Raw genomic sequence first — 19350 nt, 5'->3', positions numbered from 1 at the left:
CAATTTTCAACATTACAAAAGTTCGAATAATCAAATTACAACTCTGAATTCTGGCGGATGCGTAGATAATTTTACAACCAACTTATTAGCATTTGAAAGTGAACATATTTTTCTTTTTCCCCTTTTCAGATTTTCGGTTTACACCCTTATGTGGCCGAAATTCGTGAGAGACGTAGTTCTACGTCAAAAAATGGTCCTGGAATTAAAAGCATGTAATTTTGCGTGGCAGTGTTGCCAAATCTTTTATTTTATTTCAAACAAATGAGGATATTTTGATTTCAAATTTGATATGGAACCTGCGACGGTTTTTAGTATTGACATTATGATTCCACTTGCCCCTTTGTACGCTATACATTCTTCAAGTTATCGAAAAAATAAGCTAAAATATGCTATAACTTTGTAAGAGAAAGTCCTGCAGATATGTAGTCTTTGTGTCCCAAAAATTTCTCCGAACTAGGTTTTCAACAAATGCAACAAATAAAAGCTAAGCACAAAATAATGAATTTTCAGTAACACCCATATGATATACTTTATAACTTTATACCCAATAGATAGACTTTTTTTATTCAGCAAAGTTTCTTATTTTTAATTCTTGTACAACTTTGCCAAATAAACTATTTATCTATCTCTTAATACAAAAAAGTTTTTTTATTTTCAATATAGTAAACTTTTCATAACCTTTGAAAATTTAAAATTATACGAGTCATTCATACAAATAATTGTTTCGAAGGCACCGCCAAGCTAGGATTAAGGAGAAAGGCGCTATGGAATTAAGTTACACTGTATGCATTTTTAGACCACGTCAGCTGTTTCATAATATTTTTCCTTTCTTGCTATAATATTCAAGAGCGTAAATCTGATCGGATCTGAATCTGAATTCGATTTTTTTTTTAATTTTTAACAGTGTTGTTAGTCTTACTCATAAACAGCATGCAACACCTCAAGTGAAATTCTCGTAGCTGTCAATATCACACACTGGAGTATTCTCCATTAAAGCTATTTACCGTTCTTTCTCGCTGTCTTTCTTGCTCGCATCCGCTCCCGAGATTATATGCACGCACACGCGCCTACTCTTTTACTCGCGTCCCCTTCTCGCGAGCACAACCAGCCGTGTACAATTGTTTCAAGATGCATTACGATAATTACGGAGGGACAAAAAATATATTAAATAGGGGGTCAAATACGGACTTCTTCGGTAGCGGTATGCTTCGACTGGTTTTGCATTCAACTGCTATAAAAAAAATTACCAAAGCAGTCCGATACCCTACACGTTCCAGTATGCGATACTTTCCAGGTTCTTCAAAGGAATAGTTGTTCGAAATCAATTGTGCAGAACTAATATCTTTCATTAGATATTGTGAAATTTTGTATATTTTGTATTATTGTAAAATTGTCATAGTAACCCTTAAAAACCTTAGTAAACCTTAAAAATAAAAAAGGTGATTTTTTGTAAAAAGCAGCCTTAAAATTTTGTTAATGTAATCAACACTATGATACTCCTTGAATAATAATTTCCGATATCGACATCAATCCGTGAAGAATAAAATATAAGTTGAGAGAAAAATCACAAAATTAATCATAAAAAGTTATCAAAATGCGTTTTTAAACATTAAGAAAACATTAAAAAAATATTTATAAAATCAAAATTATGTCCAACTAATTTATCACTCACTGCATATTCGAAGATGGGTTGAATGACTACAACGCAGTGAAAAACCCCCAAACTAAAAAATATCTGCATATTCGAAACAACATTGGAAACATTCAGCCATTTTCATTATTTGGTCATGGAATTCGTTATTAAATAAACTGATTAAAGTGTCAAATCGTAGCAAATTAAATACTATCAAAAACCCGCTAACAATAGCCCAATTGCTGTACTGACTCAGCAAAACATTACGTTGAATCGTACCCTTGGTATTATATCTCTATTGCTGTGCGCAGCATTTTAATTCATGGCTATAGACATATTCAAACCGCAATACTACCTCTATAGGAAGGATGTCCGAATATGCCCGAGAACATTCCGCTTGCAAAAATAGTCGAGGAAATATTCATCATGATATAGTCAATCATCTTCGTATTTCCATAGATCCGATAGTTAACATCCAAATTAGGTAATATTTCTATTGGAGAAAACAATTGTTGATTCAGGGAGAGATGATGATGAGTCCGATCACAGAAGAAGAAGAAAAAGATGGGGAATGATTATTATTTTGATTTGTAGGTAATAAGTTTATACTACTTATGTTGTTTTATTAAAAAAATCATTCATATTTTAGCAAACTTGTTTGGTTTGAGGTGTCGTTTATAAAATGCTCATACTGTTTTAATAGGGAGGAAGCCCAGTGTCGTTACTTGTGATTAAAGATCATATAATTTTATAAACAACGTAAGGGAAAGAGTGCCATGAAATTGGATCACGTGCTTTATGGACTGTTCCGAAAAAAAATGGAGATTCGTGTTCAGCATCGACGATTTAACGACACTTTTTCGACACTGTGCCACGGAGCGAACGATTCTTCAATCGGCACCACACCTCGCTCCTTGAAACCCCTGCTCTTTTTCGAGATTATTTTATAGTGACCTTAAGCGAACGAATCGGAAGGTAGCGCCGAGACTTTGCTGTGCCTCCATGTAAGATTACAACTATTGTTGTAATTGATATGTCAAAAAAGTAGGAGGGTGGTATTCAAGACACGACCGCATGACGTTGACTACCGTATTCTTATATTCCATTAAAACAAATAGTAGAGGGAATTGCAACTCCAGTATTTGTTGCAATTTTATCTAACAGTGCATTTCTGAATGCTGAATACTAGAAGAATGGATCTCTCTTATTTAATCGCTGTCATTTCATACATACCGCATGACGTAGGACTCTATATTTTTCATCTAACAGTGCTTTATTATTTGCTGACATTAGAGCGCTTTGAACAATAATTAATAAATAATATAAATGACATATATGGATGAAACCTTATTTATATTGGCATCCCCGCTTCCCAGGTATTCAAATTAGAAAAGCATTTGTTCGTAGTTTAAAATAACAAGAAAAAGGGGCCATGTGCCGAATATATTTTTGTTTTTGGTTAGTCCGTCCAGAATTCCAGCCATTTAAGTGTTTTGCAGTAGCCATTTACTACTAAAGCCACCAGCATTACGGGTGAAACCGGCACGAGATGACCGGTACTATTTTGTATTTCCTCCTTTCAGCTGCTATCACCTAGCGTCCGCATGTCACTGGTGCGGTTTTGGAATCAGAATGATGGGGCGCCGGCCGCTGTCGTAAAATTAACACCAACAAAAAGATGCATATTTGCAAGGTTTTTTCCGCTAGCAGCAGCATTTTGTAATAAAACAGAAAATTCAATTAGCCGCTTCTGTAACAAAATTTCGAGGCACCAAAAGGGGCCAGGTGCCGAATATATCCATGTTTTTGGTCAGTCCGTCCAGAATTCTTTCAAGATAGCGTCCGTATGTAGCCGGTACGGTTTAGTAATAAAACTGAATGGGTGAAATGTTCGAACGGTACGTTTTATACTAAGGCTTCGTCAGATAAATAAAAAGAAGATGGGGCTACATAGGTGATGGAATGGTAAGGAAAAATTTTTCTTGAAAGCTGCGCCGGCCGCTGTCGTAATATTAACACCAACACAAACATGCATTTATGCAAGGTTTTTTCCGCTTGCAGCAGCATTTGGTAAAACAGAAAATTCAATTAGCCGCTTTTGTAACAAAATTTCAAGGCACCAAAAGGTGCCAGTTGCCGATTATAGTTTCCTGGTTAGTCCGTCCAGCATTCCAGCCATTTAAGTGTTTTGCAGTAGCCATTTACTACTAAAGCCACCAGCATTACGGGTGAAACCGGCACGAGATGACCGGTACTATTTTGTATTTCCTCCTTTCAGCTGCTATCACCTAGCGTCCGCATGTCACTGGTGCGGTTTTGGAATCAGAATGATGGGGCGCCGGCCGCTGTCGTAAAATTAACACCAACAAAAAGATGCATATTTGCAAGGTTTTTTCCGCTAGCAGCAGCATTTTGTAATAAAACAGAAAATTCAATTAGCCGCTTCTGTAACAAAATTTCGAGGCACCAAAAGGGGCCAGGTGCCGAATATATCCATGTTTTTGGTCAGTCCGTCCAGAATTCTTTCAAGATAGCGTCCGTATGTAGCCGGTACGGTTTAGTAATAAAACTGAATGGGTGAAATGTTCGAACGGTACGTTTTATACTAAGGCTTCGTCAGATAAATAAAAAGAAGATGGGGCTACATAGGTGATGGAATGGTAAGGAAAAATTTTTCTTGAAAGCTGCGCCGGCCGCTGTCGTAATATTAACACCAACACAAACATGCATTTATGCAAGGTTTTTTCCGCTTGCAGCAGCATTTGGTAAAACAGAAAATTCAATTAGCCGCTTTTGTAACAAAATTTCAAGACACCAAAAGGTGCCAGTTGCCGATTATAGTTTCCTGGTTAGTCCGTCCAGAATTCCAGCCATTTAAGTGTTTTGCAGTAGCCATTTACTACTAAAGCCACCAGCATTACGGGTGAAACCGGCACGAGATGACCGGTACTATTTTGTATTTCCTTCTTTCAGCTGCTATCACCTAGCGTCCGCATGTCACTGGTGCGGTTTTGGAATCAGAATTATGGGGCGCCGGCCGCTGTCGTAATATTAACACCAACAAAAAAATGCATATTTGCAAGGTTTTTTCCGCTAGCAGCAGCATAAACATCGGAAACAGAAAGTGACAACAACAATAACAACAAAGTCAGATCGATTGTATCCGTTAGTGTCGACTGTGCTTGGGAAGAGAGGTAGTGATTGGCTGCGTGGTATGATTTAGACAATCGATATTAATTACCAATTTTTTAATAGTGTATCTCAAACAATAGTTTGTTTTTGTTACATAAATTTAACCGTAAAAGAATTTCTGATCGATTGATGCCAAAACCTCGAAAACCTGATTATAGATGACTGCAAAATAAGCGCTCAAAACCTGACCACTTTTCTCTGGTTTTCCCTGGTTGAATTACTAGATTTTCAAATTCAGGGGCCTAACTTCGATATAGACGTTAGTCAACGTCAAAAAGGAAATACAATAATTAAAATGTCAAAATGTCCAAAATGATATTCTTAAAAATATATTTTTTCCTCAAATAAACACTGATGATGGTTATAACTCATAACCGAAATAAGTATCTGCGGATGATTTACAGTATTAGATTTTTGTAGTAGATTTAAATGTAATCATTGCCTATTCTCTATCTTTAGTTCAGTTCCACAAAGGCGCTCAATAGGAAGTTTATTTGGTATTCAAAAGCAAAATATTCACGGGATATTCTGAGCTGATTTGGGTTGAAATAACCCTCGGTCTGCTCTCAAAGTTCGATTGGTTTCTCAAAAGCCGATCGTTGACTGTGGGTTTTTAACCGGTGATTTGTTTTCGTACTGTTATCATGCTCGCCATAATGGGCGTGGATTTGAACAAATTCATCACACTAATCACCATAATCCAATTGACCTCCGATAACTCCGGTCAGTGGATTTCGATAAGATGATAGATCAAAATCACAGTTCATCCAAGTGTTAATTCAATACCTCGAACAGTACGGAGAAGCCAGCGTCACCGAATAAACCATTGGCAGAATGGGCCCCGATCGGTCCAAGACGATATTGTGCTTTCTTGTTACGTTAAGTATTGTTGGAGCTCAACAAATAGTGGGAAGAACTCCTCCAGTTAAGGAAAGAGAGTACGCGCACCCGAAAAATCGTCTCCAGCTTAAAACGCCGAAGGATGCCATCTCGGAGCAGGAACTTCGTTCCGAGTATTGGATTCAGCAGGCACAGCAGACTCTTAGCAACAAACTTAACCAGAAAGTGGTCACTACAAAGGCCAAGAATGTGATATTCTTTATCGGCGATGGAATGTCACCGCAAACGATTGCCGCTAGTCGAATGATGTTGGGTAACGAAAACGAATTGCTCTCGTTCGAAACGTTTCCCCACGTAGGCCAGGTGAGGACGTACTGCGTCAACCGGCAGGTGTCTGATTCCGCTTGTACAGGAACCGCGTACTTGTCCGGTGTTAAGATTAACTATGGAATGCTCAATTTGGCGGCATCCGTGCGCAGATACAGCTGTGAGTATGATAAAAATAACGAAACGGAAATTGACGGCTTGATGAAATGGGCGCAGGATGCTGGCAAAGCGACTGGAATCGTGACCACCACTAGAATTACGGACGCTACTCCTGCTGCGAGCTACGCTCGTAGTGCCACCCGAGGTTGGGAGGGTGATGGGGAAGTGGCTGAGGACGGATGTGATCCCAAGCAGACAATTGATATCGCTCAGCAGCTGGTTTACAATGAAGTGTCACAAAACTTTAGAGTGATTCTGGGTGGCGGGCGCAGATTTTTCCTTCCACGGGAAGCCAGAGATGAAGAGGGCAGCCGGGGGTATCGAATGGATGGGCGTTATCTGATTGGTGAATGGATGGCATTGCACCGAGCGATGGGTGAGTCGGTGTATGTCTGGAATAAAACGCAACTGGTCAGTACAGATTTTGAGAAGACGGATTATCTGTTGGGTTTATTCGAAGCGAGTCATTTGATGTATAATTTGGAGGCTCAGCTAGAGGAAACAAGTGCAGCCGAGCCTACACTGTCTGAACTGACGGAATCGGCTATCAAAATGTTACAAAAACACGAGGAGGGGTTTGTGCTGTTCGTTGAGGGGGGATTAATTGATTTAGCCCATCACAGCAATCGGCCACGCATGTCCTTGGACGAAACGGTAGAGTTTTCGAAGGCGATTGAAGTGGCTCGAAAGTTGACCAGCGTTGATGACACTCTGATTGTGGTCAGTTCTGATCATAGTCACACGATGACTTACAATGGCTATACTGTAAGTAGGGATTCATTCTTGGAAAGATTTTTTTTAACATGCGTCTTTTTTCGCACAGAAACGAGGGCAGGACATTCTGGGAATCGCAGATATCAGCGAGGAGGATGGTTTGCCGTACACCACTTTGAGCTATGCGAACGGGCAAGGCTATTACGAGACCTACAACCCGGAGAATCTTGCCGAACGCTTGAACATCTTAGAGCAGGACTATTCGGTGTACAACAAACGCTACCTGGCTACCGCTCCACTCAGCTCGGAAACTCACGGTGGCGAAGATGTTAACGTGTACGCCTCTGGACCTTTGTCACATATTTTTGCCGGCAGCTACGAACAAAACACGATTCCACATTTGATTGCGTATGCCGTCGGGATTGAAACATCTCAAATCGGAGACGATGACGAAGAGGACGAGGATGGCGGGGCACAACCAGTGCTGGAATCGATTGGTTTGCTCCAGCTGGCGGCAGTTCTTTCAATGCTCCTGAATCGTTAATTTTACAAAATGAGATATTGTAATGTTCATTTTTTTTTTTTGAATTTTTATTTTAAGATTTCTCTCGTTACAATCCGTTTTTCGGTTTAAAAAATATCTCTGACAAAAAGTCACTTTCGTATTGGATAAATGAAAACAAGTTAAAATCAGATGAGCGTTAACAGTATTTTTAAAGCGAGACTGGGAGACTGGAAAAACAAAATTATCTTTATTCTCGGGTTTACAGAGTGTTGCTTGGCGGAAATTTCTTGAATTTATTAGGGCGCTTACTGAAATTCGGGAGTTCATAAAAAAATATTCCGTTACTAAAAGATGAAGGAATGGGACCTTGACAGTTCCGAAGTATTACAATTCGCCAGGTGAAATAACAACAATCCAATCGTTGATTTTTTTAAAGCTAATTCTTTTTGACAGGATGCTTTCCGACATATGTATTTTCTAGTTGCCCTAATGACAAAATGCTCAGAACTGAAATGAAAAAAAAAAAACCATATAAAATGAAGCATTCATTGGAAATACATTAGAAGATATTAAAAAATTGAATCAGGCGAATTAATTTTTCAAACCTCAATAACCCAGAATCGGTCTCATTCGGCTTACTTTACAACTCTTAATATTAATCTCTAAATATCAACCGTTAATCATGCACACGGTTTTTATGTCGTTAAATGAGGTGCAAAATGTACCATCTGATCACATTCATCATCATGTGCCACAATTTTTTTCCAAAATAATAAAAAAAAATTAGCAGAAAGCAGCTGCAGTTGATGATGCTCGCAATAGGGGACCGTTATATGCATTAAAAAGCTCCCATTCCATTTTCTGTATGTCCTCTCTTCACAGCCGAAGCGCACAACTCGAATTTATAATTTATTCATTACTTTATTATTCATTCAATGCGCTGCGGCACAACTCAAAAAGCAAACCATAGCGAGCATGATGAATATCTTAGTTAATTCAACCGTCGTGGTTTTCTAAAGAAAATTTCCTTGCAGTCACAACATGAGCGGAAAACCCACGTCCCACTGAATAGTTGCCACCAGCAAACGTTGGTGAGTGGCTTATGTTGGAATGGCTACTAACAGTAGATAATGAGCTGGCTGTTCCTTTACTCATACAACTGACTCTATCTTGACACCACTTTACCATCCCCAAGGTGAGTACTTTCATTGAGGTCAATTCGCAGATTGTTCAAGAAGCGGTAAAGTTATGACTTGATAGAAGTGAATCATTTTTGACAAGTAATAAATTCGCTTGGTGTAGTTCAAAATTACTTTTCATACTGTGCATGATCAATGGCAGGCTACCCAGAATCAAGACCCGCTTCTCCGTATTTCATGTAACTAACGAAAATTCCTTTTTTTCTTGCGGGGGGAACCACGCTTTTCATGCGGTGAATTCGAAGAACAAACAATTGCCAAGTCAGCAACGGTGGTTTGGGGGCAGAACCACTTTTGTGCAACCGCCGGAACCGTTCATTCATCACCCGGGCGAGAATACACAATGTGCCTCCCGAGATTCGACGCCAGCCAGCGAGTGCATCGGCAACCGGCGAAGAAGCGAAGTTGTACGTACTATTTAGTTAGGTATTCTATTTAGTTGCGCCAACTCGCTGCAGTTTTAAGAAGCAAAAGACAGGAACGTTTGTTTGTGAGTTGTTGCACGAAACCGGATGCTCGCCGTGGAGAATCGTGGCCGGTATGTATTGATGCACCTTTGGTTACAACAAAAACCGAAACCGGTTCTTTTCTGTGTGTGCTAAATGTGGTGCGGTTTTTAGGCTAGTATTACGTGCTTACTGCTGCTGTTAAAGTTAAATCGCAAGCCTAAAAATTAATTAGTTCTCAAGTTTACTTAAGATTTGTGTATTGTTTTGATAGAAAATTAAAAAACAATTTTAACTGTTTTTAACTTATTTTCGTTATCTAGATTTGTTACTTTGGTCAACTTTTCATGTTAATTTTTATCATCTTATTTTTGATTTTGATTTTTGAAATTGGTATTGTCTCAATTTTTGTTATGAAACCATCACCAATCGATTTATTGACCAATATTACATAAAAATGCTATATTTCAGGTTCCCAGTCTAGCGGCGATTATTTAGAGGAATAACCGGAACCCACATTTCCACTATTTGAAGGTGAAAGGTGCTATTTCCCCTTTTTGCATTACTGAACCACTGTGCGCTGGTGCAGCATACTCCATGAGGCTGCGAATCAAAGACCAGTAGAATGTTTTTAAGGCATAGATATCTTCGAAGTCTGAGGCGTTTCGTTTACGGAAATCAAGTATGGCGTATGCTTTAATGTAATCGTGCTGATATGCTCGTTGAATCGAAACACACTGTTGATTGAGACTCCCAGTTCCTCTTTAGAGTCGCATCGTTTCAAGTTATTTTTACTAGTTCTATAGGTAACATGTTGTGGGTTGCAAAGTCGACTGAATGAAATACCGTTTGCAAGGCACCAATATAATAAATTATCTACATCACTCTGCAGAGCATCACACTCGGAGGCTGAAGAAATAGTGCGGAAAATTCAAAGGTCGTCGACGAACAATAATTTCTCGGAAGCAATGCAGTCACAAATATCATTTACTTAAAAGGACGCAGATTAGCGATTCTAATATGCTACCTTGGGGTACTCCAGAAGGTATGGGAAACAATAGGATGGGCTTCCTATTGCGTCTGCTTCTTGGTGTTCCTGGTGCATTTTAAAATCTTAGTCATATAGTAGGCATATGAAGTTGGAGACTGTCGGTCGTTTTTTTTTCCGCGAATCAATATTGATAGTCAGTAATAACCTGACGGACAGCTGAATATAACAAGCGGTGAAGCAAAATAGGTATAATGCGCGAAATTTTTAGATTCCTATTGAGGGGAACTGCCCCATTATTCATTTCATTAAGCCGATATTCACGAAGAATGCACGGATTAAACAACAAATTTTCATGAAATCATTGAACAAATAAACAAAATACGCTTACGTGCTCTTATACAATCGTTCAGTTTTGTATATTTAGTAAACTTAGCTAGATTTATCCTGAATTTTGTAAAACAAACCATTTTGCACAACACACTGTGGGGCAGAACCCAGAAAAGTCGCGACAAAACTAAAATAAATTAAATTAAGTTTGTATGCCTCCTTTCATTTTCTACTTGCAGTAGACATGTTATCGACTGAAAATCATGATAATTCACTTTGAAAAACAATTTCGAAAATGTGCTATAATATTGTAAAAGTGAGGATTTACAAGGCTTGTAAAATGGAAGAAAAAAATTTCTCAGATATTTTCCAGTAGGGCATGCAAATACTTGGAAATTAATTAGCTAACTCAAATGATTCTCATAAAACAGAGTATAAACTAATAGGTAATGTGATATTAAGACAGTTTTGTTGGAAATAGGTTCGTAGGAGGCATAGTGTGTAAAACAAGTTTTTTTGTAATTTTTCCTCATTATCGGCAATATGAAACACATAAAGTTCTACGTTGTTCTGCTATAACACTATTATTGTACTAAAATACAAGGTATTGGCTAGTACTAAACCAAAAATCAGCTGCTACTAGTTGCGACTTACCGAGTAATTCGAGTTTTCGCAACGATTGTTTTCATGTCAATTCATATAAAAAATCGTCAATCAGCAGTGTCCGTATCGATGTTTTTCCTACAATAGGCTTTGCTGAATGCCGGTGTATGCAACACGACCATTATTGTGTTCGGGGGTCTTTCGAAACTGACGTCCAGTAGTATTAAGACCCCTCGGAAATAATTGTTGGTACTAGGAAACAATTTGTTATTAGGTGAACAGTGTTTTAAACAAAAGTAAGCTTATAGTATTAATGTTAAATGGTATAAAGTTAAACAAGAGGAGCTCTTAGAAAGGAAACAACTAATCTTCAATTGAACAATGTTCCTATTTGAAATATTTTAATCACAAACAATAACATTAAAACTATATTTTATATTCTTTCTCAAATATGATGACACATCATAGGTTGACAAAAAACTATACAAAGGCAACTACAAACCTTCAATAATTCATTTCATGATGACTCGAAAGTTCGAATATATCTGAAATTGAAACGTACTTAAGTCCCAGTTATAATTCATTACTGAAATTTTGGGTTTATGAATAATGAAAATAATTTTATCTCGTTAACGGTCAGTCCTACAGTTGTAATAAGCTCGACAACTTTATGTCAATTGATGATATTAACAACTTTCCCGAAGAAACAAAATGGCTAGCACCATTTATTCAAAAGATAGATGTCAGCGCCATCTGTAGAAAAAAAATTGAAGCTGTCTGAATACATTTTTTAAGAAGATGTTTTTATGGTGAACAACATTGCCGAAGATATGAACACTGTGGAAACAACTGTTAAGGAGTTATGAGGTTTTGTCGCACCAACAGGCCAATCTGCCCCACTGTGCAACGCTTCCATATCTATCTCAAAACTTAAATCACTGCTCAGTAATTCATCTTACGACGCTCCCATATTCATCACACTGTTAATCATGAATGAATCACATTATCATGAATGAACGTAGCCGCAGCCCGTCGTAGTAGGTTACCTAGACATCCGCTGTAGTTGTTTACGTGCAAAACTGGTAGCCTAGGTAACCACTGCAGTGCTCTCGATTTATGTCAGTTATGTCGGAATAATTTAACATTTTCAGTATGATTTTTTCGTATTGACAGAAACTGATTTGGCAACTTTGGATTTTATTCAATGCAGTGAAAACAGATGAAAATACATACAGTTGAAATTTGGAAATTGAAGAAATTCATCTTATATATTTCTGCTAATTCAAGCTTGTTTTTGGAAATTTGAGGTGAACATTTCAAAGATTGAAGTATTCTTAGTGTAATGAGTGATTTTGTTTAGTGGTTAAAATAAAAAGTGGTCCGCTAGTGATGAAAAAAAAAAACGTTAGTTGGCTGCTGAACGAGTTCCCTTGTAGCCGTATAGAAAATGCGCGGATTTTGTTTTCTGAGGTAAGTGATTGAATTAAATGAGTTCTCGAGTGCAGATGCCCGACTATAACATAGAATTTGGAGCTTTTGAGTGAGTTTTTGAGGATTCTACTTTATGAGAAATCTAAAGTGAACTAAGAAAAATCCACTCCATGGATTAGCAGATTGGTTTAGTTAAAAAATATGCGTTTTTTCCTGTTTTCAATTTTGTTTTCATGTTGTATGAGATGAATATACGGGCTGAGATGAATAATGGAGCAGTTCCCCTATATTTAAAGACACTCGCCTAAGTTTTCCGATGTTCCATGTCAATTTTTTCCAAAAGTATTTTCGTGAATAGAGTAAATGCGAAAGATCTTAACATCATTTTTTGAGATCCGTACACCTCTTGAGCTACCCAGTCGTTCCCTCAGTAGCTACTTATAATAATAAGAATGATTTATTTATGGTTACTGACTCATCAATATATAGATGAATAAGCTAAGACTACTACTGAATTTAAGAACTGGCGAAGTCCTATGCATGCAAAGCCCCTCAAAAAAAACTTTCATGATGCAAATATGCACAACCACTTACCCTTCCTTTACGCTGATTTCTATAAGCCTCCTAACAAAAAAATAGTCCCTCTTATCGATGAAAATTGCCAGAAGGATGCATGACGAAACTTCTCCAGGGAATTATAAATGGCGATATTTGGCAGGAGGAAGGAGGCTCGGTACAGTAGAGTCGATAGCGTAGGGTAAAATCAAATTATACACAAGCACGGATAAAACAATGATGATAACATGTCACTTCTCAATAGCGGTATTGCTAAGAATAGAAGTGCGGGATACGGGATAGCAGACACCTGGGCATATCTCACAATAGATCTACGATTCTGGTCGCAGTGAGGAAATCCATACAGGAAAAAAAAATCTCCCCCTTGCCTTATTATGAGAATTAATATAATCTATAATTATACTGGTCAATACAATTACGTTATCGATATTGTTTTTGACACATTTTGCATGTTGTAGGATAAGTACAACGATACATCGTACCCCAGTGCTGAGTTGAGAAAATTTCCAGCTCGAAAAGATCCTCGAGTTTGTTGGGAATAGAACCCGACATCACCACTGGGTGGAAGAGCTAGCGGACCGACAACGCCAACCACAGAACCATGGGGACTACATATTGACAATCAATAAAACACAAAAAAAGAGAAATCCCCTAATGCCAAGTGCAAAAAAAAACACAAAACTCGGTATCACTAATTATAACAAAACCTTTTTAGGTAAGATTTCATTCAATTGGAATATTTTCGCATTAGAATTATAAATGACAAATATCAGTCTGAGTGACCGAATAGACCTGACGTAAACAGACGAAACGAACGAAAAAAAAAAACACTTAGCTTTTGGTCTGAACATCTTTTCTCTGGAATAAAACGATTTCTTCTCTACCGGAATGCTTCACTGCTCACTCTCGTTTTGCACGAACCATCACTAAGGCAACGAGAAAACGAGCCAAAAACAGACCGACAAGCCAGAAAAACACATCTTCAAATCAAATTTTCACTTGTGGATTAGCTTGTTTTGGATGCATTCCATACATTTCACACGTGACGCCCTGAACTACAAAGGCCTACACAAATTTAAAAAATTACACAGTGCAACAAAAATTTACTTTTTCTTCTGTCTTTGCTTCTATGTATGATTTTATCATGTATGTTGACGCAAAAACAAATTTTTCCGAGTTTGAACACATTTCATCTGAAGGGGCAACAGTGGCGCCATTATGAAATTTTGTGAAATCAAAAATTTTCGATGTTTTTTCGACGCCATGCAACAAAGTCAAATATCAATATTCTGAGAGTTTGTTCACATATAAGCGTTTTCTTACCCATCTTTGAAAAAAACAGATCTTAAATCTGACAAACACTGAGCTCAAAACGGTAATTCTACGAAAACGGTTTTGGCATGTTTTTAGTATATTTCACAAAGCGAAATAATATCTAGTATGTATGAGCATGTGCTAATATCTAAAAATGATAGTCAAACTATGTCTTATATTGAGTGAAAAAGTCCCAAGAAATCGACTGGTAGGTTGTTGCACACAAATCATTCAGAAATCATGAATCGCAGCCGTTCAATACAATGCTGCCAGTTTTTTTTTCAACACAACTCGATAATGCTGTGCATAAACAGCGGTATATACTAAACTAATCAGATTTTAATTCATAGTTCGGTTTGTTCTGCTGTAAATTCTGAATTTGTTAAAAAAAAGGTTTCAAAATGTTGGAATGTCCCAGAGAACACAGTTGATTTGATTTCACAGAATCATTGCGGGCTCCATACTTATGTCTTCCTCCAGTCAACGTCAGCACAAACAAAATTTTGATGTCCCCCATCCACACAACTGCAAAATAAAATATAGCGTGGCTGAAAGTGTTGCACCTCCAGCTACCTGATTCCATAGAACACCTGAAGGATTTGATTGTCTTCCTTCCAAGCTGTAACACGATACAAAGTGTTAATTGTTGTATGGCTTAGAGCTTCATCGGTCAAGTTCCATTGTTTCCCAACACGATATGAGATTCATGTTTCGAAAATCTGCTTGCGTTATGCGAAACTGGGAAAATGACATAACTTTAAAAAAGGCGGAGCCACTAAAAGGCGGGGCCACTAATAACAAAAGTGAGCTTGATATTTATTTATTTATTTATTTAATTATTTACATCATCTGACAGTTGTCTTAATGAACGAGTAACGGTGTTGGTTCACTCTCTTTGCTTTCCTTCCTACGATATAGTTCTTGTCATTAGTGTACCCCGCAACACGTACTATAGTAGTATATGAAGTTATTCGTCCCAGTTACAATGTACTCATTTAAATTTCCCGGCAGACCTTAATTTACAGAGCGGAAAAGTACCTCTACCGAGCTTTCGTATCATTGTTAGTACACTACAAAAAACAATCAAAATAAATAAAAACTTATAGGTTTTGCCTTTCTCCTAGAAAGGTATAGCAATCACTTGCAAAACCGAAAGTATAAAAGTGCTCCAAAGGGCCGAATGGCATATACCAATCGACTCAGCTCGACGAGCTGAGCATTTTCTGTATGTGTGTGTGTGTATGTGTGTGTGTGTGTATGTGCAGATTTTTATTCTCACTCACTTTTCTCAGAGATGGTTGGACCGATTTTCATGAAGTTAATTGCAAATGAAAGGTCTTGGTGCCCCATAAAACCCTATTGAATTTTATTGTAATCGAATTTTTAGTTTAGAGGTTATGTTCAACAATGTGAAAATCACGAAACAACAATATCTCAGAAACCACACAACCGATTTGAACAAAATTGGTCTCAAAAGAACGGACTACCTAAAAAACCCCCTAACTTTTGAATTTTATGAAGATTTAACATGTGGTTCAAAAGTTATGAAAAGAAACGTGTTTTGAAGACCACTCAATCTCACTCATGTTCATAAAATCTATGTCAAATGGAAGGTCCAGTTGCCCCATAAGACTCTATTGATTTGTTTTGCAATCGGACTATTACTTTGCCTGTTATGTTTAAAAATGTGAAATCCAGCTATGCAAAGGAACATATTCCGAAGACTACTTGGACTCACTCACTTATCTCAGAGATGGCCGACCCGATTTCCACAAAATTAGTGTCAAATGAATGGTCTAGCTGCCTCAGAAGTCCCTTTTGAATTTTACTGTAATCGAACTGTAACTTCATTTGTAATGTACCGACTTGTGAAAATCACGAAACTTCATTATCTCAGAAACTACACAACCGATTTGATTATTATTATCAGATAAGCGGGCTAGTTAAGGGTTAACTGATGAATTATGATTGAACACGTGGTTTCAAAGTTTGGCTGCCCTACACGTTCCCATTTCATTTGATTATAATCGAACTTAAGCAACCGTTATGTATTAAATTGTTAGTAAAACAACGAAAGTCTACTATCTCATAGATTACATGACTTATTTGAACATAACTAGTGTCATACGAACGAGTCATCTCTTGAACTTACAAATAACAAACTTCATAACAATTTGATATGTGGCTCAAAAGTTATGGAAAGAAGAGAAATTCAAAGACTATTTAAAACTATACCTGCTTTGATCGACATATGTGGCCTCAACATAATTTAAATGTGGTATCGTACTATTTGAACGTTCCAAATTCATTGATTCCTTGCAATGTGTTTAAAATCTGCAAATGCACGACGAATCGGTCATAGGATATGATCAAAGTCAAATAACAAACCGTTTGAAATGATTGGTTTTATCGAAATGACAATATCCTCAACTTTTGGCTTCTGTACATCACCTTAATTCTTAATATATATATATATATATATATATATATATATATATATATATATATATATATATATATATATATATATATATATATATATATATATATATATATATATATATATATATATATATATATATATATATATATATATATATATTGAGTGGTATTCTGTCATTATCAGCAGACTTTCTGGCATCAATCTGACACCGGAAATACCCATATTGGGAGGTATTTTTGGTTGTTTTCCAGAAACTAAAAGTGGTCGTCTTCAAATTCGAAATGGTGTCCAGGGTCAATGTTTGGTTTCTATGCATCATCACGTTTACGGAAATATCCATATTGAGTATTATTCGGTCATTTCCGACTGTTGTCTATAAGTTGCCATTTAGCAATTCAAAATGGTGCCTGAGGTCAATTGTTAGCTCCTTGCATCATTCTGGTTCCAGAGATACTCATATTGGATAGTATTTGTTTATTTTGGGCTGTTTTTCACAAACCGGTAGTCGCCATCTTGGATTTCAAAATTGTATTTAGGATACTGGTTAAAGAATAACTCATATTGGGTGATATTTTGTCACTTTGGACTGTTTTTCAGAAGCCGAAAATCGTCATTTTGGACTTTAAAATTGCCTGTGAAATCAATTTCTGTCATCTGGGCGTAATTCTGGTTCCGGAAACATTCATATTGAATGGTATTTGGTCATTTCCGGCTGTTTGCCAGACACCGGAAGTCACCATCTTAAAATTCAAGATTGTGTCTGTGATCAATTTTTAGCTTCTGTGCATCTTTCTGGTTCCAGAAATACTAATATTTAATGGGAATCGTCCGTTACCTATACAAACAATCACATACCAAATTTGGTTGTATTTCCTTGATTGGTTCTTGAGCTGTGCAAAATTTGTGTTTCATTTCCATGGGATCCCTCCCTTATAGAAGAGGGAGTCGGATGTCAAACCATTATGTACATATTTGTTACCACTAAAAACATTTACCTGCCAAATTTTGTTCCATTTGGTTGATTAGTTCTCGAGATGAGCATGAGCATGAGCATGATTGACCGCCCGCGGTTGCTACTCCGTTATTGCCAGGTCAGCAGTAATTACACAGAGAACCAACAGATGATGCTTGGGACCAACATGCATCCTCAATGTGTAAAAACTGGTGACCTTGATCTTTATATTAGGCAATACCAGCGCCGGCCGCATCCGAATGCAGGTCAAAGAAGGAAGTTGTATAGGAAAATGTTGACGTGATACTCGCTTATTGGAAGCCGAGAACACCTCTGCACTTCCACGAGAAATCACTGGGATGTTGGAGCAAGGGCAAGGTACACAGCAGGGTTCGTTTTGGTAAACGATGCGCTGGTTTCGAGTGTCGGGTTCTTTAGAACAAGTATCGCGCGAACAGGTTCATTATATCCGCCACGATATTCATAATGCGATTCGAACTTTTTCAGTTTGACAATGTAACACCGCAACAATAAATCGTACGCAAGGATACTGGACCTTTGATGATGTAGATAATCTGTAGATAATTCGACCTCATGAAGATATCGACGCGGAGTCTCTCGGAGTTCTGTCAACCGGACATTTTCTACCTAACAGATCGACCAACGACGTTTCTCGTACACACTTTGTTTGCTCTAAAAAAAAAACGATACGATCCCGCGAAAAACACATCTGAAAACAGAATATAACAATGTTGCGCGCTTATTACGCTTATTATTGCGCGCTTGCCAAACGTCGCGATCCTCTGCGTACGACGCACGCGATGCAGCCTATGCTACTCGTAGCAAGAAGCTATTTGTCAATCCCGAGTACTTTCGAAGAAACGAACGCACGTCGGCCGACGCGATTCTTTGGAAGGTATACATCGCGTTTTCGTTAATCGCGATATTTATCGACCGGACGAAATCTTCGGTTAAACAATCACAGCGAGACATGAACAAGTATCTGGGTATAGTCCTCGAAATTACTCTATTCCGAAAAAGTACTATATTCCGAAAAAGTTGCATTGAAGCACTATGCACGATCGCTCTATCCCCTCCTACCAACGCAGACACTCGGGGACACGACATTTCACGCCGATTCTCTCTTAGTTGTCGATGCGAATGTTGCCTATTAAATAGAAAAATTGGCAAAGTTCCATGCATACAAAGCCTTAATAATTGAAAAATGCAAATTTCCTTATTGACCAATATATAATCTTAAGTTTGTTAACAAAATGCCGACCTAGTCATTATTGGAACATAGTATACAAAACATCAACAGCCCAAAAGCTAGAAAAATCGAAAAAATGAAGCATAAGATTTCATGTATTATCACTGCACTATACTCCCAGCTTCCACAAACCACACCATTGCTCTCGAGATGAGAACATGTTTTGCTGATAAAACCCTACTTGAAGCCTGACCGTGCAAAACCGTGGTAGATGACGGATTCGAAATATAGTATACTTCGTCATGTTGGCTCATTACTAAGTTGAGCTACTCATTACCTTATAATGAAAAAAAAAAATGGCAAAGTTTGGTGCATCTAAAACATTAAGCGCAATCATCAGGTGTAGATGTATATACTAATCAAAAGTCTTAAAATTATTGACAAGACCAAGCCAATCATGATTATTTCAGGCTTAATAAATAATCATC

The 19350-nt window shown here is 37.5% G+C and overlaps 2 protein-coding genes across 7 annotated transcripts in view; one reads left to right on the top strand and one right to left on the bottom strand.

Annotated features, from left to right (window-relative positions):
• Positions 1 to 19350, bottom strand: part of LOC129720799 (GTP-binding protein Di-Ras2) — a 239372-nt gene that overhangs the window by 148181 nt on the left and 71841 nt on the right. The gene's annotated exons all lie outside the window — the stretch shown is intronic.
• Positions 5660 to 7409, top strand: LOC129720480 (alkaline phosphatase, tissue-nonspecific isozyme-like). Its single transcript, XM_055671966.1, has 2 exons — positions 5660 to 6916; positions 6975 to 7409. The coding sequence occupies exons 1-2, from the start codon at positions 5660 to 5662 to the stop codon at positions 7407 to 7409; spliced, it is 1692 nt and encodes a 563-aa protein (XP_055527941.1).

This window comes from Wyeomyia smithii, chromosome 2, assembly GCF_029784165.1.
Source record: "Wyeomyia smithii strain HCP4-BCI-WySm-NY-G18 chromosome 2, ASM2978416v1, whole genome shotgun sequence".
Taxonomy (NCBI): Eukaryota; Metazoa; Arthropoda; class Insecta; order Diptera; family Culicidae; genus Wyeomyia; species Wyeomyia smithii.
The sequence above is the reverse complement of the archived record's forward strand: the minus strand, read 5'-3'. Positions and strand labels throughout refer to the sequence as shown.

Excerpts from the sequence above, each read along its gene's own strand:
- LOC129720480 (XM_055671966.1), top strand. The coding sequence starts at position 5,660 with ATGGGCCCCGATCGGTCCAAGACGATATTGTGCTTTCTTGTTACGTTA. Across the intron at positions 6,917-6,974 it reads TGACTTACAATGGCTATACT|AAACGAGGGCAGGACATTCT; the intron begins GTAAGTAGGGAT and ends TTTTTCGCACAG.